We start from the raw sequence: 25,907 nt of genomic DNA on the forward strand, positions 1-25,907 counted from the left end.
TCTCCATCTCGACTGCCGAGCGCGTTCGCGTTATCTGCCGGTAATTTTCATTGGAAATCTGCCGAGCCTGGAACATTACCCCTCCGCATCAGCGGGGTAGGAGGAGAAGGAGGAAGCGATTTTTTTATTCATGTTTAACATTTGCAGGTAAGTAAAGAGAGGCGACGTGTAAAAGCAATGCAAAAAAGCCCTATTATCAGCTTGTGAAATGCGTTAACATTGAAAGAAGCGAGCTCGGTTTAAGTAAAAGTATATTTCAGGACAGGTGTCGGTCTGCTTGTTATCACGGAATGCTACGGTACGTTGTTAAAGAATGCAACAAAAAATCTACAGGCCTTGGGAAGAAAACTATAATATACAGATCCTCTTGTATTTGTTAACCTGCCTAAGCATTGCCTTTTTGCTTACGGTATTTAAACGTGGTATTGACATTTTTTATATGTTATCGCAGCTTAAATACAGTACACGACACACAAACGAGACGTGTAGATGAGATGATTAGACTAATGATTTCTACTACGGCACATTTTCTGTTGTTTTCAGAGCACCGCTATCTGATGATTTGTTCTGATGAAAGATGTATCATCATGTAATGAGATCAAGGTGTGGAGATCCATTAATATACCACTACTATACGTCCCCTCGAAAACTCCTGACGCTGATCTTCTGCTTTCATCTTCAGTTGCACACCTGCTCTTCAGACTTCACAGTAGGTACGCTCTCCGATTGCTTGGCCTACTAATGATCTAATTACTTGTATTTAAATTCATATCAATTTCATTTATGATCAGATTCTCATATTATACTTTTGCCTATATATATGAAGTGATTTAAATGCTAGTACGTTCTTTTTAATCAATTTGCTTATTGTTATTTTAGCGTTTAACGGGGCTGACCTCTATTTAATTATTAATCATAATTTACCCTCATAAAAACATATGAAATAATTTGTATTAGTACTAGTTATATAATCACATATAGAGGTTGAATTTGATTATGGTATTGTGTCATCAAAGTTGATTATGTTTCAGTGAGCTAGGTCAATGAAGATCTAGGTTTCTTTTGCATTCATAACCTGAAAGTATGAAAATGTGTACAACGAGGCATTAACTAGAACAGTCTGAGTGAAGTACTGTAGTGTACAACACCAGCATCCCATCTAGGATTTGTAGTCAGGACCGTTCAATAAGAATACAGAGCCCTGAGTGCTTAAATGATAATATAAATTAAAATAATCTGAAATATAAGGGATATTTGTTTCTGTTCCAATTAGTTGACTACTATTCATCCTCTAAGAGTTGAGTTTTTTAAGATTTTGTTTTGTTCAGTTCATATCCTGATTTGCCTTTCCCCCAGATTTTAATGAGCACCAGTGCTGCTTTAAAATTTTAATAGGAGTTCCTGTGCTTCCTGCACTAGACTACACATACAGTATGCATTAGGTTTGAACATGTGAACCTACAGTATGGCATAATAAGCCTCAACGTGAACTATTAGGAAAGAATATGTAAGAAAATGGTGAAGGAATTATCTTCTTAAAGGATCATTGTTCATTAATAAAATTATGGATTATTTAGATCAATAACATTGATAGTTTTTTTAAAAAACATTGGTTTTCAAATTGTATCAACTCTGGCACTGTTTAAGATTAGAATTACTGTATTAATGGGTAATCATTCAATTCTGTCTGTGTACAGTATGTACTGTACTCTGTACATACAGCAGTAGGCAAAGCAGTAATAAATTGGGTTGAATTGTCTTCTATGTCTTAGTGGAGAGTAAGACTAAGACTAACAGTTAGGCAAAGCAGTGGTCTAATATCACGTTTCGCTCGTCCATCCATTTTTCAACCTAATTCTTCATCTCATACAAGGTCACAGGGGAGCTGAAGCGTATCCCAGCAAGCAACAGGCGCGGGAATGGGTACACCCTGGCTGAAACGCCAGTCTATCGCCGGGAACACAGACACACAAACCCACATATGGGCCAGGCCAGTTTTCCCAGGAACTGGTTAAACTATCAGTATGTTTTTGGACTGTGAGAGGAAACAAGAATGTCCAGAGGAAACCCACATGAATACAGGGAGAACACACAGACTCCACACAGATATCACCCCAGGAATTGATCCTATGGCTCCAGAAATTGGTTCCATGATGTAAATTTAGTGTTTATATGTTGTCTGTGGAGCAGTGGCTACTTTCAATAATTAACGTAATTTATAATAGTCAGCCATTCTTTGTTTACTCTCTGTATTATTACTCCTTACCTTGCATATTGCCACAATCTCTATCTGATCAAAACACAACATTAACAAAAAGGAAATTACTTTTTGGCAGCATGGTGGTATGGCAGTTAATCCTGCAGCTTTATACCTCTTGGGTTCAATTCTAGACTGGTAAACCTTCCATGTGGAGCTTGCATGTTCTCATATGTCCTTATGGGTTTTCTCTAGGTGCTCCAGTTTCCTCAAACCTTCCAACGACAAGCTGGCTAGGTTAGTTGATGTCTTAAAATTGTGTATTTGTATGACCTGCAATAGACAGGCAGCCTGTCAATGGTCTTTACGGGATAGGCTCATGGTCACTGTGACCTTTACCAGGAATAAATGGTTTACAGCATGAATAAGTAGAATTATATTTTAATGTCATTCTTTTTTGTTTCCACTTTAATTTAGACCCAGGATTGTCAAACAAGTTTTTACTATAGCTATTGCCTATATTTTCAAGTTTAAATAATGATTGAAGACTAAGTTTCAGATCCATTTTGTCTTACAAAGAACTGCAATATTAAAATGTTATACTATATATATTATAACTGGATAATTAGATCCAGACTATAAACTTCTGATAGTGCCAAAAACTGATTAACAGATCAAATGACACAGTAGGGGTGTTGCAGTCATAATAGTTTTTTTTTTCTATGCAGGCTAGAGTCAAGGTTACTTTTGAGTAATCAACTAATACTGTAATGACTCAGGAAAAGAAGGCTTAACATTTACTACAGTAAAGTAATTTTATATAAAATGTACAGCTGTTAGAAAACACAGTTTTTCAGGAGTTATGCCCTTGAAAGGATGTGGTCAGAGTCTGGCTTTTATGAAAGGCATTTCTAGACCTTCAAAGTTCAGAAACTCCCACAGTAGTATACACAGTAGGTATTTCCCAAACAAAAACTGTTATTTGCCTGCCAATTATGAAAAGTGTTAAAAGATATTTTGACTTTCATAAAAAAACAGCATTTAGAATATTTTCAGATCATCCTTATTCTCACACAAATCTAGTTTTTGCTACTCATTGCTACTCTTCGTAAGTATGTTTTAATAATCGGTAAATATCTTTAGGGAGGTTGTACTATAGTTTAAGGCAGTAGTTGCAACATGTAGAGTCATTTGGCTTTTATCATTTTAAATCCATATATGTCAAGACCAAAATAACTTGAAATGAGCACCAGCCTTTTCAAAATGTCCCTTTGAATTTATATTCTTTTTAAATGTTGAATTATTTTAGATTATCAACCTATTTTCCTGCATAAATGGTGCCTCTTAAATAAAGTTTTGTTTCAAAAAGCATAGGAGAAAATAGTTTCCCTTTATTTTTCACACAGTTATGGACTAATCTTCTTTTATTCATATTGACAATGGCAATTATCAACAATTAAGTGCAACCTTTTGTGATTAATGCATCGTTTTAACTTAAAGTCTAAAAACATCCATTATATACAGTATGTAGTATTGTATGTGTGTTATATGGACTAAGACACACATACTATATGTATTATGTGTGTCTGGGAAGAAAGTGTGTTGTGATTTCATAAGCAAAAGCAAGAATTTTAACCATGATCAGCAGGAGGCTGGTGAAAATAGGGATCACCGCCCCTTTATTTCCCAAGTCTTTCTTTAAAACTCTTTCTTTTGCTTATGAAAGCAAAACTCTTTGTGTCCAGTCTTGGGTTGTCATCACATATTAGAGATGAGGCTTCATTGCACACAAGACAGGTTGTTTTTAACATATGATATGTCTTTATTTGCTATCTTTAGATAAAGAAATATACATTAATTGGATTTTGAAGAGTGAGAGATTGAAAACCATCAAGAGGAGACAACCATAGGAGGCACATGTTTGCTGTTGATGAGATTGAGTATTACGCAGTGATTTATTGAATGAACTCCAAATTGGCATAGCATCCTGTTTTGAGCTAGAATTGCTTCTTCTTTAAAGGGCACAAAGTACACAGTTTTATGTGTGCTCTGACGTTATGGACATTTTGACTGGCTAGCAGACACAGATCCAAAAGCAGTTATTATAATACTGTTTAGACCCACTTGGACTTGAGTTTCACCGATGCACAGGGAGCTTGTGCAGAGCACCTGACAGACACAAAGTGTGGATAGACAAACAAATGTTATCCCTGGAAGAGACAATAAATCCCTCTTTTTTGCTGCTGATAGTTTGTGTGTGAGCTGTGTGTACATGTGTCGCCATGGAAATATACACAGTGCACAGTGCCTGTGGGTTCCTTACTTCTAAAATGGCTGAAAACATTGCTGACAAATTAAGCCTAGCATCAGAGCATTTTGAAAGGCAGTCTTTGTGGTTCATCACATATAGTAAAGTAATACAGTAGGTAAAAAAAAATTGAGGGATTTTCTTTGTAACCACATTATCTGATGTATCGCAGTAATTTATTTTTAACTTTATCATTTATTTAATTAAACATGTCAGTTGGGAAGTAATTGTATATATACATCAAGGCATTCATGGCAGCAATCTGAGTAAATTACCTTGCTCAAGGTCACAGCCACAGCATTCTATCAAATAATTTGTATACACAAATCAGGTCAGGAGTCGACAGCCTTCACACTGCTGCCAGTAAACGTAGGGTCTTGTGACATGGAGTGGCTAAGCTCACCAGTTCATTTTTTACAAAGTCCGTTGATGGGTGAAGGAGTGCCTAGGTGGGATTTTGGAATTGGTACAACTTTAATTTAATAATCCAACATTTTTCCTGGTCTCCCTGAAAAAAAAGATGACATCAATAAAACCAAATGAAAAGCAAGGGAAGTGAGCATTAGCTTTTACAGAGGCTACCTTTGTAGTGATGCTGCATGAATAAATCATCCTGCCACTCGAAAGCTAGGAGGAGAAATCACTGAAATGCAGATTGCTATTTTCAAGTGTGGAGCACTGTCACGTAGTACTGCCATTGACAGCTGCAATATCAAAGTTTCACCTTCTCCTTCTATTCCGAACTTCAGTCTGAATGGCACTGTGCCAGTTAAAAAATGCAGCCTACTATAGAAAGTTGCTTTTTCAAAATACAAGGGATCAACTTACAGTAAATGATGACAATGATAGTTAATGAAATTGCAAATTGCTATGAATCATTGCTTACAAAACAAGCAGTAATAACATAAAATACATAATGTTCTGTTAACAGTTCCTTTATTCATAATTCATAATTGAGATTCTGTAAGCTTTTCCTTCACAAATAGGATTTACAGCTACAAATATGACAGCTAATTCTCCCGTCTTAGTTACTGTTGTCTGTGTGCTGGGTATGACTAAGTAGTATTGCTTCACATTCCTGATTATGTAACTACAGATACAGTAGTTTACTAATCATGGATTTAGTATTAAATGAAAAGTTCTACATAAATTGCGTTGTGTATTTCCCCATAACTAATTTAGTTATTTTACTTTCCTTTCGGCAAATTATATTTTAAAAAAACAGAAGAAATGTCTTCATATTTTCTAAGTCTATATAAGAAATATTACAATAAAAGGCACTTAAAACAATAACTACTTATTACTTATTACAATAAAAGTTACTTGAAAAGTTATTTGCTTTAAATTTTGATTGTTAAGGACCTTATTTGTTCTTAAGAGTATCCAAGGATTAAATAATTTGTAAGTAGCTGTGACAACATCAAAACACTGGTGAATATGTTAAACATTGTTGTCTTCCTGCATCATCAGCATCATTATCATAACACTAAAAAGAAGAAAATGAAGAAGATTTAACACTTTTCTCTTTTCAGCTATCTCTGTTGCATTTTTAATTCAAGAGTAAAAGAACTGTAAACATTCGCATCCCCTTGTCCCCTTAAAGGTTTGATGCTGCCCTGCTAACTTCACTTTCTCACAAATCCTCTACGCACTGCTTAATTTGTAAATCACAAAGTGCTGAAGCTCATTGTGAGCAGAGAGCAAATGTATGGGTGCATAGCACTCCTGTACAGCAGCAACTTTTAACCTCTACACTTTCAATGCATTTTCAGGCTGCCACTGTCAATAACATTTTAACAAGACAACTAAAATCACACCTGAGGAAGGCTCCACAGCCGAAACATTATGTTTTCTTTCTTCTCTTTTCAGCATGGAATAAACCTTGTTCCTATAATAATATTATGTAATTAGGCCAGTGGTATGGTGGCCGTAGGTTAGCATTGCTGCCTCACAGCACTGGGGCCTTGGGTTCAGTTCCAGACCTGTGGTGCTGTCAACATGAAGTTTGTACATTCTCCCTGTGTTTGTGTGAGTTTCCTTCGGGTGCACTGATTTCCTCCCACAGTCCAAAGACATACTGGTAGGTTAATTGCTTCCTGGGAAAATCGGGCCTGGTGTTTGTGTCTGTCTTCCCTGAGATAGACGGGTGTCTCGTCAAGGGTGTCCATTGCCTTGCGCCCTTTACTTGCCAGGCTAGGCTCCAGCTCCCCCACTCCCCTGAATTGGATGAAGTGGTTAGAAGATCGATGGAGGTAGCTGTCCCATGACCTTTCCCCTTTACCCCAAACCAGACTCATGTCTTCCTCTTCCTCCTCCAATAAAACAGAAGGGAATCTCGATTTTGTCTCATTGTGCTCGTGTCTGTGCAGCGGAGGCTCTCAGTATCTCTCTGCAGTGACTAGCACATCCTCTCTGTACTGTAAATAACAGGGCAATAAACCTCCCTGAGCCTGATTTATCTTCCCCAGCCTGTTTTTCCACCCCACTATTACTAGGAAACACCAGAGCTAGCAACAATATGGTTTTAGAATCTGACTGTATAATCTCCCATATATTGTAGATGTGACAAGGCTCAGTGCTGTGAGCCTGTCACAGAAGTAACATCGCCCTGTTTAAAAACTGTAGAATCCCGAGGCAGAAGACCCGGTCCTTCAGTGCAACTAAGTTTGCTGCTTTCAGTGCTGTGTGACTCTGAACCCATTAGTGATTGAACCATGCCAGGAACAGAACACAGCTGCATCTGTTACAGATATAGCCCATGGGTAACCATGCTAACAAAAATATATTGCTTTATTTTAAGGCTAAAACCCTTATCTTTTACCTTACTTTCATAAAACCATGATTAAAATACATGTCTGGTTTTAAAAAGATTCTAGTGGGTATGTAACAAAAGGTAGTTTTTTTTTGTTATAGCCTCTCCTAACATTAGCCAGATATTAGGAGATATGTATAACATTTTAATACATTCACAGATCAATTTTCTCCTCATTTCTGAGGAAATGTGTTGTTGAATATTGGAGTATGCAACATTGGAATGCGAAATCCATCCCATATCAATCCCATTCAGTTTCCTGGCAATCTACACTGGCAGCTTGTGCGGCGCATCTGCAGATAAGTAAAGCTGCATCCTGTTCTGTTTTCTTTACACTTCTGGTCTGTTTTTGATGTATTCATACATGGTCAGCACCATGTGTTTTGGGGGGGGAATGTGATCGATGAGTCAACTATACAAAAATCTTTAAAAAAGATATTGAAATTGTAAATGAACGTTAAGTTTATTGTATGCCTTAGAGGTCCCAGAGTGCAGACAGTCTCAAATCAAGAGGTGTGGGAGCTGAGCTCCATCACAAATTAAGTGCATCCTTTGGCCTTCTTCTATAAATTCTCAGATCCAGACAGGAAGTATATTCATTTATTGTGGAACAGAAAGGTTGCTGGAACAATAAGAACAATTCTCAAAGGCCTAGTGCTGCAATAAGGTGGATGTCTTAAAAGTTGTTTGTTCTGACAGCTGGAAATTTCACTTCCTTTGAAAGGCACTGTCCATTAGCAAGGGGAAAATTAATGGAGGCAGGTTAGGGAGAGATGGGATGTAGTAACAGAAAACACTGTTTATGACTTCTGTAAGCCTGGAAAGCCATAATATCTGTGGGTACAGACTTTTCACTGAGTATTGGTAGGAAGAGATTTGGCAGAGACTTCTAATTGAGTGTGCATTGTGCATACTGTATATGGAGGCCAACTATTTTCAAAAGGCAGGGAACATCTGGGCCTTCCCAAAGCTTATACAGTGCCTTGCAAAAGTATTCAGAGTCTTCCAATGATGTCTCATTTTGTTGGATTAAGAAAGAATGAAATTAATGACATTTAGAAAGAAAATAACCTTGATTGTTCTGTGCAGTTTCTACTGACATTTCATTTCTTTTACCCATGAAAGTGTTTAGTTAGAGATTCAAGTTTTGATTTAAAATACTCACTGATTTCCTATTCAACAAAATAGGACATCATTGGAGGGGGGTCAAATAATATTTGCAAGGCTCTGTACATGAAAGTGCAGACGTCCTTTGTATCCAGAAAGGAGATACTGTAGGTTCAATCTTATGTGCTTCACTTATGTTTAGATACATCAGTGATCTCTGGCTTTATTCACAAAGGGGATTTAAGTGAGGAGTTTGAACACAAGCCCTCAGACTTCAGCCTTACTTGAGACTTTAGACCAGGGCTGAGCAATCCTGGTCCTGGCAAGCCCAGTTATCTGCAGGTTTTCCAGCTTTCTTTAAAACTGCAGTGAGAAGTGCTGGGAGTGGCTATTAGATTGGTCCCATTATGCCAATAATGAGCTGATTGAGCTTGTTAAAAGTTAAGTTGGAATGAAAAGCTGCACTGGCTATTCAGGACCAGGATTGCCTACCCATGCTTTAGTTCTTAAGTGAGATCTTTCACTACCCTGCTGGAGTCTGCATTTATATTAACCTTTGCCTTTAGATAACTGTCTTAATGCTTAATAAGTTAAGGTGTTTAAGCTTAATGCTTAACCATTTTGGAAAGATTATGTTTTGCAAACAGGATAATATGATGTTTCTAAAGCAGGCTCTGTCTCTTTAAGAAATGAGTCACTGAAGGTAGTAGATGTATTTAATAAATATTCAGCATGAATACCTAGATATTTACATATCAATCTGGAATCTGTTTTACATCTGTTTCTTTCTAACCCTTTCTTCTTTTTTTGCTGTATTTTGTGCCTGTTAATTCACCCAAGTTTTAACAAGTGTGTCAAATTTTTGTTACATTTTGTTAAATAAAAAAAGTAAACAATAGTCATACAATGAACCACGCAGTAGAGTAAGGGATTTTTTTCAAGAGCAAATTTCAAGGGCAAGCTGCTGTGTGTGTCTGAGAGGAGACAGGCAGCCTGATAGTGAGCAGTTCTGAATTTTGTTTCTCTCCCTTTTAATTGGATCCAGAGGACTGTAGAAGCTTCTGTAAATCAGCCTTGCAGCCTGTGCTGCAAGCTGGCACATATTGTGTGGATTGTGACTGTGGAACACATTCTGTAAATCAAATGAGATTAATGAGAAAAATTATATCAGTATTATGAAGATCATGCACGATAATTCCACTTTAAAATACTGTATATATGTTCTTGGCTTTTATTTGCATTCAGTCACATCTTTTGGACCAAGAGGTCCTGCAAGGAAGGCCAGGTATGTTCTGGTTTTTGTGGTCAACAAAATAATTCACCTATTTATTTACTTAGATAGGCATATATGCGATTTGCAGTTCAGGAACATTAGCTTAATTAAAAGTACAGTTACTCAGAAAACACCTTTGAGTTTGGTTAGAACAATTACAATTATATAGTGAACTAAATTATCAGACCAGCTACAGTATGTAACTGAGTTTCAAAGGGGAACTGCAATGCTATTTACAAATTTCGGGATTCGAAAGAGGTAGCATCGATGAGTGAATTTCAAACCACAATAAAAGTAAAATGTACGCTGTAACTTGTAAGTAGGCTTGTGAATATAAGTCTTGTAATCCAATAGAAATATTGCTCTTGATTTTGATTTCAGTTTTGCCAACAAATGCTACTTGCTTGTTATCTCTGTAACCAGATCACATTGGAACATTTCTGCAGATGTAAGGGAGTATTACCTGTATTTATACTCCCTTACATCCCATTACATTATTCATTATGGAGACTAGTGAGCAGGAAGGGTCACAGCACGTTGCAATTCCTGGGAACTGGAAATGCAAGTTTGCAACAGCATGGCAACTTACAGTATTTTCACAAACTTCATGAGTTTTGTGCTTGATTTGTAAAATTCTTCTATCAATTCAATGAATTTCGTTACGAGATTTAATAACAACTCTGAGAAATTGGGACTGCAGTTCCCATTTAAGGTGGAACTGACACCATATGAGACTAGATCCATGTCAGTAGCAACTATGCTTCATCCATACTATTTGGCGTATTCATCAATCTGTCAACTACAGGTGTCAAGTCACAGGATGAAGTAATTATTACATCTAGAACATTGTTTTAGATTCTTCCTACCTTTGTACCCCATAAAGAAGCTGCTTTTCCTTTTTAGTACAGTGCAAACTGAAACTTTAATTACAGTCAGGCTTGCAATGACACAGATATGAAAGATTTATGCTTTCCTCTGCTATAATCTGTTTCCAGCTTGCTACGTTTTGTCACGGTATGGTTTTCTTGCTCAGTTAACTTTTTGTGTTCATCATAAAACTGCAGTTCAACCCTGCAAAATTTAGAAATTGCAAGTTTTAGAAATGTCACCTAAGCTTATAATGCATAAAATGTGTGCTGAATCCATCAGAACTATCTGAATTATTCTGACTGATAGTCATGGTTTTCAGCAGATTATTATCACAATGTAATCTTATATACAGAAAAAACTCAATAATTAAATGCTGATATCAGAGCTCATAAGTGATTTCTTACGTACTGATACATTCATTTATATTGCTGATATCTTTAAACCCAGGCTGAGATTCAAAGCTTTTCTAAACTCGTGAAGGGGAAACATATCTTTTAACATATAATATTACGTTAATATTTCAATTTTGTTATTATTGAGCTTATTAAAAGCTCATCAGGAGCATCAGAATACCTTTAGTTCTTGCATTCTGTATTTAACAGACTGGGTTAGTAAAGTTTGGATTTCGGAGTAGGGTTACATTTCTACTGTAGAAGGTACAGTACACTTCTACTGCTTAACTAGAAACCACATATTGTAACCCTTATGGCAGGTCAGTCTCATAAAAAATATTATATCACATATTGCTGAACAGTAAATTTGAACTGGACTATAAACCAATAGAGTGTAGTCACAATGGAGTGTTAAAGGTTATGTTTAGAAGTATATGAATACATCCCAGCAATGGATCTAGTTTCAAAAAGAAAAAGGTACACTGAAAGTTACACATTAATATGCATTGTATCTCCACCTAGCGGTTACTATTGAGATGGCTGTATTTGTTTATTGAATTTCTTTTAACCTCTAATTTGTGTATTGAGTAAATAGAATGTAATGTGAAATGGTTTACCAGTTTTTTTAACAATAATATATAGATGTTTGGCCAGAGGTTAAATAGAAATGTAATGTAAAAGTAATAGGTTTATTCCATGCTGAAAAGAGAAGAAAGAACACACAACGTTTCAGCCGTGGAGCCTTCTTCAGGTGTGAGAAAGACAGGGCAGTAAGCAAAGTTAATGTAGAGGGAGAACAAAAGCTGGGAGAGAAGAGGAGCGAGAGGCGGGAGCAGGGGACAGAAAGAGAGGCCAATCAGACAGTGGCCAATCTGGTAGTGTGAAATCAGGGTAGGTGAAGAGAGGTGTGAAATGAAACCTACAATGAATAGAGAGAATTGAACCTTTGCTTACTGCCCTGTCTTTCTCACACCTGAAGAAGGCCCCATGGCCGAAACGTTGTGTTTTCTTTTCAGCATCGAATAAACCTATTACTTGTTCCTTTGCAGCCTACGCATGCTGACACAGCTACCCACCTGAACTACTAGAAATAAGAATGTCAGCATAGTACCTGTAAAGTGCTGTATTTTATCTTGCCATGAGTTCTTCCCATTCATTCGTGAAATATTGTGCAGGCAGAGCAACCAAAGTCAAGAAAAAAAAGCCGGTGACTCTAATCTATCCCTTCTTAAAATTCTAAATACTATAAATGCTAATAATATTTTCACCTAGATTTACTACTGTTTGAAATTTAAAAAGCCACAAAGAGAGAGACATCTGAATGCTTCTTTTCTTTATATATCTATGTGGATTTATACTGTATGTGGTTGTTTTGTGTATTGACAGTATGACTGTAATGAGCTGCCTTGTACTGTACATTTCCCTGTCTGACTGGAGTGTTGCCAAGAAAGTTCAGTTTTACACCTCACCTCTTCATTAATAATATACCTATGTTTAATCTGCAGAAAAGCAATTCTGCTCTGACCCCGGCTTCCCTGAACATGGTAACAGAACGCCGAGTTCCGGAGTCTTCTTTGAAAATGCAGTAGCCCATTTCTGCTGCCTGGCAGGGTACAGGCTCAAGGGCCCTTCGAAGACAGTCTGTGTTCGGCTTCACAATGAGTCCATGGGCTGGAAACCAAGTCAAAAACCATTGTGCCTACCAGAAGGTGAGAGAGGGAACATTTCACATGCATTAATACACAGATGGGGATACATTTGTATGCATGGCAGGCAAAAAAAAAACCCCAACAAAGTCTGTGCAACAAAGCAGATAAGCTTTTTGAAAAATATTGTGAGGCAGGAGGAGTAAGTACAAATAAAGCAGATAGTATCGTTATAAAGAAAAGAGGTTAAAATATGAATTAAGTTTAGAAATTTAAAATCCAAAAGCGGGTGGCACTGTGGCAAAGGATCTGTGCCTGTGGCTGGAAGGTTGCTGGTTCAAATCCCACAGCCAGCAGAGGAATCCTACTCCGGAGGGCCCCTGAGCAACGCCCTTAACCCCAACTGTTCCAGGGGCACCGTATAAATGGTTGACCCTGTGCTCTGACCCCAAGCTTCTCTCTCCCCGTCTGTGTGCCTGTGTGTCTCATGGAAAGCAAGCTGGGGAATGTGAAAAGACAAATTCCTAATGCAAGAAATTGTATATGCCTATTAAAGTGATCTTATCTCTCTCTTATCACAGTGCTTAGCATTGCGCTAGGGCCCTGGGTTCAATTCCAGACCTGGGGTGCTATCTATGTTTGTATCTAATTTTCTGTGTTCTTCCCATGTTGACATGGGTTTCCTCCTACAGTCCGAAAACATACTGGTAGGTTAATTGGCTTCTGGGAAAACTGGTCCTGGTGGGATTGTATGTGTTTTTAATTTCTGTCTGCCCTGTGATAGACTGGCATCCCATCCAAAGTGTACCCTGCCTTGCACCCGCTGCTTGCATACAATGCTATAATAGGCTCCGGCACCCCCACAATCCTGAATTGGACGAAGCCGTTAGAAAATGGATGGATGGAAATCAAGAAGCTTCAATTAATTGAATTAGGCTGAAAGATAGTACAAGGGGGAGCTCTACAAAGAGTGTTTCATTGCACCACTAATGTTTTATTTAGCAATAGTGCACAATTCCCTCATTCCTGCACAGTTCAGGGACATCTAGGCACAAGAAAAAAAGTAAGCAGATTCTCCTGTATTTGTTAAGCTAATGATACAAGTAACACATGGTAAATCAGTAATGTGCATTTTGTTACTTTGCATTGGATTGTCAATACAGAGCACATTGATATACAGGGTCACTTGAATGGAAACAAAGAGTACTGTAAGTACAGAAAAAATAACCAATGGTTACATGGAATATTGCATTACTTTTCTGACCACTTTTCAAGAAGGTAGTGGGACAAAACAAAACACTCATTCTCCCAATGTGATCTCCTCGAGAAGCCAATGAATAATAAGCAGTATAATAAATATTTTTCATATTACACTGATTCTACAATGATATTTTCAATGAAGGAGAACATAGGTAAATACTGTATTTGCATTTCTGTTTTCAATGTGCTATCCTGGCCATATGTAAGCTTTTCTGAAGCCCCATGGCAGAATCTGACACCTGCCGTTAGATCTCAGCCTCAATTTCTGAATTTCTTTGTAGAGCCTGATCCCTAGTTCTGACAGGTCTAAAGCCCTAGTACTTGACTCCATCTTGAGGTCTCAAAAGGCCAGATTCTGGCATTTATTTATTTTCCCAATGTATCAGGGATTTCATGTCCCAACATAGAATCACATCTTGAGAAACTGATTGATCTCGATCTCGAGCCTTGAAGTGAACACCTACTACCAGCTCAAGAATTGTGTCAACACAGGACTGCATCCTCTAGGTTTGGATAAGGCTGACAATCTCCAAGGCCACAATATGACCCTCTGCTCTTAACATGGACTATTGTGCCAACACTCATTTGAAGCCTCCATAGACTGGCAACCAAATCCTCAAGATCAACTCAACAGCTGTGGTCTTTACCGTGGGATGATGCTTTCAAGGATTCAGCAAGGAATCTAGCCTAAGTGCTGAAGGCATCCTTGAGGCTTTTCAACCCCTTGGTCTCCAAAGGATTTGATTTTGTTTTCAGTTCCTATGTTTTGACCTTTTGATTATCAGCATGGAAAAGCATCCCTGGGACCTAAAGGCCCAAGAGTGGATCTTTCCAAATTCTTCAGCCTCAACACATCTGCACTCTGTGGCTCCCAAACCTTATGACACTCTCGAGCTCCTGAGAACTGCAGACTGCAGAAGATTTTCAAGGCCAAGGAGTCCTCCTAGCAATAGGCAACCATCATCCTTCGTCAGCTAGCACTCCTGCGTCTATGCTCCTATGATGTCAAGTGCTCCTTAGCATTTGAGTATTAGATGAGTAGCTTTGCCAGCTAGAATAATTAGCAACTAAAATCAAGCAATCTATAAAGGCTAAATGACCACCTCTTGTTTACACATTTTCTTGTATTATTATTTTCTATGGCTATTGTTAGCAGTTCTCTGTTTATTCCTGAGGTTGCTAGGGAATGGGAGGGCAATGACCTCCCTTTGAGTCTACCTTTCTACCACAGCAGCCTGCTGGAACAAAGACCCTTCTCCTTACAAACAGGGAAATAGCGTCACTGAGTTGTAGGGTCTCCCAGATGTTTTGGTAGCACTGTTGGTTGCTCATTTCTAGTGTTTTTGGTCAATAGACATGTGCTGTCTCTCTCTGAGGATGACCTGCGTCCTGGCCAGAACATCAGCCTGACAAGAGGGATACTGTAGCTGCGGACAATGTTTTTAACTTAGAAAATTCTGAAAGCAGAAAAAATGACACTAAGAAAATACTAGCAAATTACGGCCAGCAGCCAGATCACTCTGCAACTCACCACTGGCAACTCACTGAAGCTAAGCAGGTGTGAGCCTGGTCAGTACCTGGATGGGAGACCTCCTGGGAAAAACTAAGGTTGCGCTGGAAGAGGTGTTAGTGAGGCCAGCAGGGGGCGCTCACCCTGCAGTCCATGTGGGTCCTAATGCCCCAGTATAGTGATGGGGACAATATACTGTAAACAGGCGCCGTCCTTCAGATGAGACATAAAACCGAGGTCCTGACTCTCTGTGGTCATTAAAAATCCCAGGGCATTTCTCAAAAAGAGTAGGGGTGTAACCCCGGCATCCTGGCCAAACTTCCCCATTGGCCCTTACCAATCATGGCCTCCTAATCAAATTACTTGAACCATCCCATTGAAATGTTATTGAGATGCTAAGGTATGCCTTAGATCAGGTACTAGTTTTACCTACTTATTTATCGACCTTTTAACAAGGGATATTAAAATTAGCTTTTTAATGTGTAATATCCTTTCAGTATCACAAAGGGTTTTAAATGATTTTAATTGCAAGCACTATTACTTGACAAAGAAAACCTTGGCACAAGTAGATATTATTTCCAAATTAAAAAGTAAAAAATAGAACAAGTTTCTGAAATTATTTTGTCAAGCATTGTTCTCGTTTTTCCTCTTCAGTGTAAAATTACTCTGCTTGTTAATTGACAGTTTGTACATTAACACAGGTCCCCTCTATAACCTAGTTGTTTTTCTGTGTATAATGCAGATTTGGAATGTTTGTAATTGTAATGTTGATTTAAATTACAAAGGTTTGATATCACTGCATTTTTCATAAGGGAAACAGTTTTGAATGATCAACATTTGCTTTCACATACAACATAATAGATTTTATCATTTGACAATTGTCATGATACAAAGGTGTTTGTGTGGCAGTTATCCATCAGCATTATTCCCACTATTAATGGCAGGATGTGTACCACTGCTATGTAGATCATTTCCATAACGACTTGGGTCTGCAAAAGCTTCATCTGTTTACCTATCATTTATCATTTTAAGGCTTTGACAATTCACTGACAAAGTAGTATGAACCACAAGTAGTCATAACCCGTTGACTTGGTTAGTTTTTTAATCAATCAATATTACAAGAATTATTCCTAATTGATACACAGTTCCTACTGATACATTTTCTGTGTGATGTTGCAGATTGTCTAGTTCCATATATTGAAGATGCAGATATTCATAACAAAACCTACAGACCGGGGGACAAACTGATAATCAGATGTCATGAAGGATTCCAGATACGGTATCCAGATATGGATAACATGGTCTCAGTGTGCCAGGATGATGGAACATGGGACAGCCTGCCCATTTGTCAAGGTGCCAATATCATTTTCTAATGTTTTTGTATTATATTTTATATATTTTATACTTTGGTACCAGCACATGTTCATTTTTTTTATATTGGTCGTACAGTGTCTTTCAAAATTATTCAGACCCTTAAACAAAAGTTTTTCTCCCATGATGTTACAGTACCTCCATGGATGATGCCTGCTGTTAAAGCTACTATGTGCTTTTTATTCAGACAGTGACTGAGTCCAGCTATAGCACACAAGTAATCTGATTTTTTAACAGTATGTTTTATGTTACATGGATTTGTTTGTATGTACTGAAAATGGAGAGTTTGGACACATTTATAGCGTACTTACTGTATCTGTACCAGCACATGTGTTCAGTTTACAGTTTACAGTATGCTGGTGACTACAGTGCCTTTTAAAATTATTCAGACTATACAAATATAAGCAATGGTAGTGCTTAGTAAAAGCTCGTAACGGTAAAAATGGTAGATGTTTCACAGAAATCCTCTTTCCAGCAAATTTACCTCTTAAATTGCATGTGATAGTGAGTTTTCACATTTGTTGGCTTTAAAGTTTGCAGTTATGACACTTTGAAGTGGCAATTGAATATTTGTTCTATGCACAACCTATTCCACACAATAAATACAAAAGAGGGAATAGATAAATAATATTAAAGAAAAATAGAAAAGTCATGATTAAGTATTCAAACACTTTGTTATGCAAAAATTACCTTAATGAGCTACACAGTTTATACACAAATGTATACACAAAGTGGCCTTATAATGGTTCTTGTGATTTCAGAACAAACACTTTAGAAACAAATCATGAAAACCTGTTCTACTAAAAAAATGGAAAGACTTGAAACCTGCTGTACAAAGAAATCTTCAAGCAACTTGAGAGAGCTTGAATAAATCTACCAAAATGACAGGGGAAAAAATTGCACCAAAATGATGTTTTGGTAGAGTTGGTAGAGACTTTCCCCAAAAGATTTGTGACTGTAATTGCTGTCAAAGGTGCTTCCATCACACGTTATATTGAGTTTACAGGTCAGAAAAATTATCAGTTTATTTAATTTTTTTTTCTCTTTTGTTTTTGTTGAATTGTTTTTAACTAGTTTAAAGTCAAAGGTAGTTTTTAGTTTGAGCATTGATGTTTTGAATACAATATTAACTTTAAAAAATTTACATGGATCATTTTGTATTTGCACAAAAGGGGCTGAATACTTTTGCAAGACAGAGTGGTTAAACTGCAGATAAAAAAAAACTCCCTTGGGGCTGTCACATATTCATCAAGTCATTCTCAGGAAAGTGGCACTGACATTTTATCGAATACACAAGAAATTCATGATTTTGGATAATGTTTGTCATCAACCAGGTTGATTAGACGCAGTTCTGCTGTGAAAGTCTCAGGCTCGTTGTCACCACTGGAAGCTGTATATCTGCATTGCATGCTTTGTACTAGGCTGCAGATGCTGTCTCCTCTCTCTCATGAAAATCATATGCTCTCTGATCACTTCCTGCGTAGAAACCAGCTCTGGACTTGATGAGTCACTGTGTGTGGCTTGAATAGAATTAGTTGCCTACATATCACAATAGAACATAATTATAGTAGGTGGTATAAATCAGTAAAGGAACAATCAGTATAACTGTTGTATAAAATAGCTCACTGAAAGAATGCTCCATGGAACCATTGCCTTGAAACTGTGTACCGTCAAGCACAGGCTTCAGATGCTAGAACAAATAACAGTCAATAAGTGCTACGTCTTGATTGTAATCATGGTTAACTTAACTGTTACAAACCCAAGCTGGCAAATTGCAACCTGTGCTTTTCTGTCCTAGTCAACTGGCACTTTAACATGTCATGTTGATAAGACATTTGACAAAGAAACCATATAACAAATGATTTATTGGCACCCTTCTTACAGAGCTTTAGGGAATCCTTACAGAAACATCTTTCAATGGAATCATTATTTTTAAAATAGAAACAACAACATAGAATCGTTCAAAATTACTGTACATCAAAGAAAAAGCAGATGGTACCAACTGTCCCTTAAAGCTTGCAAAAAAATAGACTCTATTCATTTGAAAGGGTTTTACAATGAAGCAAAGCGTTTTGTTCTCCTGTAATGGAGCACAAATAGTGGAATGATGCGTTGTCAGACAATTGTCTTCAAAATCCTGTGCTTGTTGGGGATAAAGAGAAAAAATAGATTTGGCAAAGATAACCGATTATTGCTGTCAGTTATTAACTGTGTATTTACAAACATCGAAGTGCAGTTCTCACTTTCATTAAGATCGATATGCTTGTGGATGGGATGCTTCTTGTGCTGATGGTGTGCCCCATGTGTTGCAGGCTGTTTGCGACCCGTGGTTCCTCCTCACAGCTACATGAACATTTCGGAAATGGAATTTTCTGTGCCGGTGGGAACAGTGGTGCGTTACCAGTGCTTTCCAGGCTATAAACTGGATGGTTCAGAGGTCCTGGAATGTATGTACAACCTCATCTGGTCAGACATCCCACCAAGGTGCCTTGATGTTGAAGGTAACATCAAGCCTATGTTTATGAACAAGGGAATAACATAATGCTGTTGATTTTCATTGTCTTGATTTAGGTAGCAAGGACTATATACAGATGCTTCGGTGTCTGTTTAAATATGGTTAGACTGTTAACATGTTACATATGCTTGGGACATATGTTTCTTTAAAAAAAATATTTTGACCTTTGATTTCCAATGGAAGGATATTCATTAAGATTAACAATGGACCAAATTTCCCCGTAAAGACTGGAAGCAATATTATTTCAAAGTGAAAAAGCATATGTTGAGGGTAGATAAATGCAAGCTGACAATGAGTTGCCTTAAGATGTTCCTTGGATTTCTTGCATTCTGCAGTACCCCATGAGAATACCCCCTTGGTATTTTAAAGGAGTAAGTAAGAGGGGCAATGAACTGAAGAACTTTGAACCACAGAACAAAAAATGTTCATTTTTAAATTACGTCTTAATTGCTCAACTTGCTTCAACAAAAAAACAAAACAACAGTTATCCTGTCAGTATTTTGCAGGCATGAATTTTAAGTACAATCTGTAAACCTTAGGATTTTTTTTCCATAAGACTGTTAACATTATAGGTAGTCCGCTAGAATGGTTTCTGATTATAAGTCAACTGCATTTGTAATTTCCTCTATAACTGCTTATACCTACTATATCTACACCACACTTTCTGAGCACAAGCATGCATCCTTATTCAACTGGAACCAGCCCTCCTGCATGCTTGTTACATAAACCTGCTGTGTGAAGAGCCTCTTATTGCACAAGAGATGGCATCTGGTAGCTTGAGTGAAAAAGACTGTGGAGTGAAGCTGAGCGGCTCTAGCTGTGCAAATTGCAAATAGTGTTCCTTATAAATTGCAAAACGCTGGCTCTTAAATTACAAAGTATAAACCAATAAAGAAATATCAAGCAGTATCAAATCAATGATAAAGACAATTCTTTTGAATTATTTAAAGATTTATGTACAGTTCTTCAGAGGGCTCAACAGAACTTTTCCAAAAGGAAATGTGATTGAAAAATGAAGATGAAGGATAAAAAGATTTAGTTATAAAGGAATGTAAGAGTTGGACTTCTTTTGTAATAGTTTCAGCTTTTACAGAGAAATATGAGTAGAATAGTATACTGTACACAAATAAAAGATCTGAATTCTTTTATCTCCTCGTGAATAATAGGAGTTCCTCTTAGAAGAGATTTCAGCAATTCTTTTGTTTCCTCTTTGTGGTAAACTAAATTTAAAGAAGAAAAGTCAGTTGCATCACTTTCTTTCTTTTTTAGATGTTGTTAATTGGGGCTATACATTTTTTTGCTCAGCATTTGCGGTTCAATAATCTAGAAGAAGGATTAATGTCTGAAAGACACTGAATGTTACATTTACTGTATCACTGGATTCAGTTTTAATTTCTCCTTTTCTCAGAACATGACTTTCACTTTTTAACACTGTTGCTTTAAAACAAGCAAAATAAAAACAAGACCTTAATTTCCACATTTCAGCATTTCATGATACAGCACCCTCTACACCAAATGTCACAATTGCCTGTGCAATACAATTTGTTTTTAACAGTAAAGTAACTTATTACGGATATTACTAAGTACATAACAATAACAACAATAATAATAAAAAATGTGCTACATAATGCTGACTGCTGAATGTTGCTTGGAGGCTCAATTTTGTATTTAAGTGATATGGGGCCAAGTCATATTAAACCCCCCAGCCCCAAACATTGTGGTATTCTGCTATTTTCTGGAGCACTTTCTATCTCTGATATTAAATCCAGATTCCTGCTTGACCAGCTGCATTAGACTCTGCAGATCTTAATTTGCTGAGCATTTCCCTTTTAGATTTTAGGTTCTTCAGAATCATATGTCACTGGAAAAGCAAAAGGTTCCCTAAAGGATTTAAAACTGTAGCAGCATTTATAATATTTAATAACAGAAATAATAATGGGTCACAGTGGTGCATTAGTAAGCATTGCTGTCTCACAGCACTGGGGTCCTGGGTTCAATTCCAGACCTGGGGTGCTAACTGTGTGGAGTTTGTACAGTACGTTCTCCTTGTTTTCACGTGGGTTTCCTCCAGGTTCTCCAATTTAAAAAAAGTCCAAAGTCTTCAATCCAAAAACATACAGGTAAGTTAACTGGCTTGTGTGAAAACTGGCCCTGGTGTGAGTATGTATTTGTTTGTGTGCCCTGTGATAGACTGGCGTCCCATCCAAGGTGTATCCTGCCTTGTACCCGCTGCTTGCCAGAATAAGCTCCAGCTTATATAATCATAATAATACATAATGCTACTGCATAATACTGAATTTAGTTGCTTGGGAGACTGTTTATGCAGTAAGAGAAATGTACTGTATGCTTACCTAAGTGATAAAATGCATCTTGATTTTCAGTTTGCCCCTTGCCTCCCATGGTGGAACATGGAGACTATATCTGCCATCCTAACCCCTGTGACAGGTATATTCACGGAACAGTGGTGGAGTTCTACTGCGACCCTGGCTACTCTTTAGCTAATGACTACAGGTATATCACCTGTCAGTATGGGCAGTGGTTTCCCCACATTCAAGTGTATTGTGTTAAATCAGGTAGGTATAACAAAGCACCAAATATTCTGCTTAATTAAAAAAAAACTTATTTTAAATAAATACTTTTTAGGGTTTTATATATTGACATTATTTTCTAACTTGACAATGATTCCAGTGATTCCAGGGAGAGAAGGAAGAAGAAGTTCCAAATGTCATCGATATTAATGATAATAAAGTAAATATTGTATTACAAAATAAATACAATGATTGTGCCAAACCCAGTATAATTAATAAAATAAGACTTTAATTATTATTTTTTCTGAGTGGCAGAAATAATAATTATGAATATTTTAATGATTATTTTTTCTGAATGTACATTGTAAAAATAAAATATTGAAAACAGTTTTAATCAGTATTAATTCCTAATTAATATAATTAAGGTTAATCAGATGATGGTTTTACTTACCTACTTAGTAAGATGATATTGTTTGATACCGGACAAACAGACAAACCAACCAAACCAGGGTGTAACTTGTCTTTTGTATGAGAAATTTAAAGTTTTAAATAAACAGTAAGAAATAGATTTTTACCATTATAGTGAGGTATTTGTTTTGTGGAAGGGACATAAATCTAATGTTTAAAACAGCAATACGTTTTTTTTAATTCTAATAAAAGGATACTTGTTTTTTAATTTTGAGCAGAATATTCATTTTTATAAAATATGTATACTGTATTTGATTTGTAATTCAACAAAATGGTGAGGGGAAATACTTTCTTATGGTGTTGGTTATTTGCAGTGATGAAGTTTCACATCTAACTGTGATGTGGCAGGATATTAATTCAGGCATTGAAATGAAGAAGAGTCACCTAAATAGTCAATTTCACTTTTACTCAGTTACCTTACATTACCCTTTTCTCTTCAAACAAAAATTGATAGACTGTCAGTGCAACACAGTATCTCTTAAAATGTATAATGGTTTAAACTTACAAATTCAATACAGTGCATGTTTTTACTTCTGCAGAGCCATCCTGGCCAAACTCTCAGGAATCTCTGCTGACAACATGGAAGGTGTTTGCATTCACGGCTACCAGTGTGTTGCTGGCATTGCTCCTTGTCATTCTGGGCAAAGTGTTCCAGTTCAGGTGCAAGACTCACTGTCAGCTGAGGTTTGTACATTTCTTTATACACATGCTTAGAAAGTTGAATCCAAGTAAGGGAATACTCTAGAACCCTAGACATTAAATATCATTAGTTAATTTCTGAGTGGCAGTTGTCCAATCCGATTACAGTTGAAATTATCTGGATTTCTGCATGAATGGCTCCTAAAACGTGATCTGATCTTCATCGAAGTCATAATAATAAATAAAAACAGTCTTATTCAACAAATAACACAGAAAATTTTACATTGTTATATCTTTATTGAACAAATGGTTTGAATGGTCAAGGTCATTGATTTTGTGAGAACTCTAATAAAATTTGTGAGAACATTAATAAAATTAATGTTTTCATCTCCAGGTTCTTCACTTCTAGGCTTCACAAGTGATAACATTCAATCCATTTTCTTATCCATTTGCTTTCTCTTTTTCTTCTAAAATTATAACTGAGAGACATTGTAGAGCTACATGGTTCTGAAGCTGTGAGCTCAAAATAATTACTATTGTCCTTAATAATAATGAAAAGTTTGCACCTTTCGTGAGTTTTTGTTCTTAATCAACAGCATGTGTTATGCTTTCCCACAGAGACGGACAACAAGGTGCAAGTTCTCCCAATTTTGTAGTGGTAGATGGCATTCCTGTACTGCTGCCTTCCTACGATGAGGCTGTGAGCAGCAGTAATGTTCTGCCAACAAGCTTCCCGCCCCCTGCTGGACAAGGGGAATCATTGCACATCGAAGAACAGGGACCTCCTGCTTATCCCGGTCATGTTGAAAGCATCAGTGCAGTGCATCCCGAGACCAGCGAGTATGAAACCTGCGAAAGCCTAACAGATTCCTTCGAACACCTCCAAAGTATATGTCCGTCGTCTACGTGTCCAGGGGGACTGAACAACACATCGGAGAGAGCAAACGTTATGACATCCACTGCAGACACGGCTTCCACAAGTCCCAGCATTGACATAGCAGATGGTATGTTTATTTCTCTATGACATGCATGCACAAATTATTACATGCAAAAATAATTTCACTACTGTGTAATTCAACATTGCTTCCCTGAAAGAGAAGGCAACTTGCTTCAAATAACTCTAAAACGTCAAACTAATAAGTGGTCCCATTTTATTTAATACTCCAACTGGATCTTACAGTTTAAAATTACAGTATTAGCAGTGAAAACATTTCCTCATTAAAAAGTGGTTTAAAAAGTGAACACACGCCCTACCCTAGAGTATCAGACACAGTGGGTGAGTCTTTGCAGAGAGTGGCTTAGGAGTGTCATGCTATTATAGAGCTTTGTGGGTGAGGCAGGCATGGTTTGGAGACATTCTGCATGGAGTGCAATATGCAACTACAAACATTTGGGAGGCCTCGGAGTATCTACGAGTCTCTCTTCATCCTCTTCACATGTACAGTACATTGTGCAGTATGAAAGTATAGAAGAAACACAATTGTCTTGAATAAAGATGAAGTGGAGGATATACAGTACCAAATCTCTTGCCATTATTGCTCCCTAGTTCTCCATCATAGTGCCTTTTCCACAGTCTTCGTATACATTCAGCTAAATGTCAAGTAGTCATTTTTTAATTGAAAGGAAACATTAGGTATGGTACACATATTGTGTCATTGTGAATAAAAGAGAATACTCATTTGGGTGACTGGATCTTACACTTCATGTTAAGTGGCCTATTCAGGCGTCTTTCTCATAGAATCTCAGCAGTGGTTTGATTGTCAGAGGGCAGTTTTCATCCCTTCAGTGGTTGTCCTTTTTCAGGAAATTATCATTTGCAAGTATTATTGCCTTACAAAAACCACTACAATAAACAAAATCTCTCCAGCCCATGCATATTATGACAACCATTCATGATGTTTATCACAATTCTTTCAAAGTAAGGTGATTGAAATATAGTAACATGTTATATATTTAATTTAATAAATATAACAGTAGGGAATCATTTTTTATAATGCATCATTTTATTATTCTCTTTCAGAAATACCACTTGTGGAAGAAGAAGAAGGCTATTAATCCTCCTTTATTCAGAGTTCAGATTTCAGAACAAACCCTTTATTTGAAATACACATCTAAGAACACACTTCTTTACTGGTTATGAATCATTTTCAGCTTCTTATCTGATCACTAACCTTATAGCAAAGACTTTAATGATCCAGCACTTTAAATAGCCTTACCCAGAAAATGCTTAGTGACAAACAGATAATGCTGTCCAGTGTGGTTAAGCATAAAAAAACACATTACCAGTTAGAAACAGAAATGGATCATATATTCATCCATCTATCCATTTTCTAACGAATTAATCTAATTCAGGGTCACAGGTGAGCCATAGTCTATCCTGGCAAGCAATGGGTGGGATATACCCTGGGCATTCCATTGCTGGGCGAGTTCACCTACAAGTCTACCTTTGGAATGTGGGAGGAAACTACAGCACCCAAAGAAAACCACTGGAAACACACAGGGGAAACCATAAAAACTCCACATAGATAGCACCAGGTCCAAAACTGAACCCAGACAGCCAGGGCTGTGAGGCAGCAATGATACCCGCTGTGAGATAATTTCATGTGCAACATGAATCTCTAATTGAGGATGTGGTATCTATACAGTATGTGCAGAAGATCCCTAACTTTTCTTTCCTTTATTTGCTTAAATATTTAAATGAGGTGTCATCCATGGAAATATGTAAATCAGCCATAGGAAATCTTTTAATGCTCACTGTTGGATTATTATAAACCAATGAAGCAAATATGTGTTAAATCTGTGACTGTTCAGCCAGACTACTTCCATAATCTTTGTGTTTTGTAGTGAGCAAACTATTGTTTCTCTTTTTAGAAACTAAAAGTCCTCTTCATGGGTTGCATGTTTGTTTTTTTTCATCAAGGGTGTGAAAATGTACAGTCAGTGATCGCTTGGCTATTTCCAAAGATGCTAAAAAGGGTAGAATGAATCGAAAGGTCAGAACATGAAACTTG

At 37.1% G+C, this 25,907-nt stretch overlaps 1 protein-coding gene across 10 annotated transcripts; it reads left to right on the plus strand.

Moving 5' to 3' along the window:
* On the plus strand, nucleotides 1-25,019 carry susd4 (sushi domain containing 4). Of its 10 annotated transcripts, none has more exons than XM_088625528.1 (10): nucleotides 1-147; nucleotides 544-713; nucleotides 7,478-7,620; nucleotides 12,465-12,668; nucleotides 16,555-16,728; nucleotides 19,059-19,247; nucleotides 21,643-21,834; nucleotides 22,797-22,941; nucleotides 23,515-23,900; nucleotides 24,917-25,019. In XM_088625528.1, exons 2-10 carry the CDS (start codon nucleotides 571-573, stop codon nucleotides 24,949-24,951), a joined length of 1,611 nt encoding a protein of 536 aa, XP_088481654.1. In that variant the 5' UTR covers nucleotides 1-147; nucleotides 544-570; the 3' UTR covers nucleotides 24,952-25,019. The 10 variants fall into 10 exon arrangements, with proteins under 10 accessions (XP_088481654.1, XP_088481656.1, XP_088481658.1 ...); XM_088625530.1 differs by lacking the exon at nucleotides 7,478-7,620 and adding an exon at nucleotides 2,453-2,494 and having other exon boundaries at nucleotides 2-147; XM_088625531.1 differs by lacking the exons at nucleotides 1-147; nucleotides 7,478-7,620 and adding exons at nucleotides 161-298; nucleotides 2,453-2,494.
* The last annotated feature ends 888 nt before the right edge of the window (nucleotides 25,020-25,907 follow it).

Source organism: Lepisosteus platostomus, chromosome 3 (assembly GCF_059453375.1).
Source record: "Lepisosteus platostomus isolate fLepPlt1 chromosome 3, fLepPlt1.hap1, whole genome shotgun sequence".
In the NCBI taxonomy this organism is placed as follows: domain Eukaryota; kingdom Metazoa; phylum Chordata; class Actinopteri; order Semionotiformes; family Lepisosteidae; genus Lepisosteus; species Lepisosteus platostomus.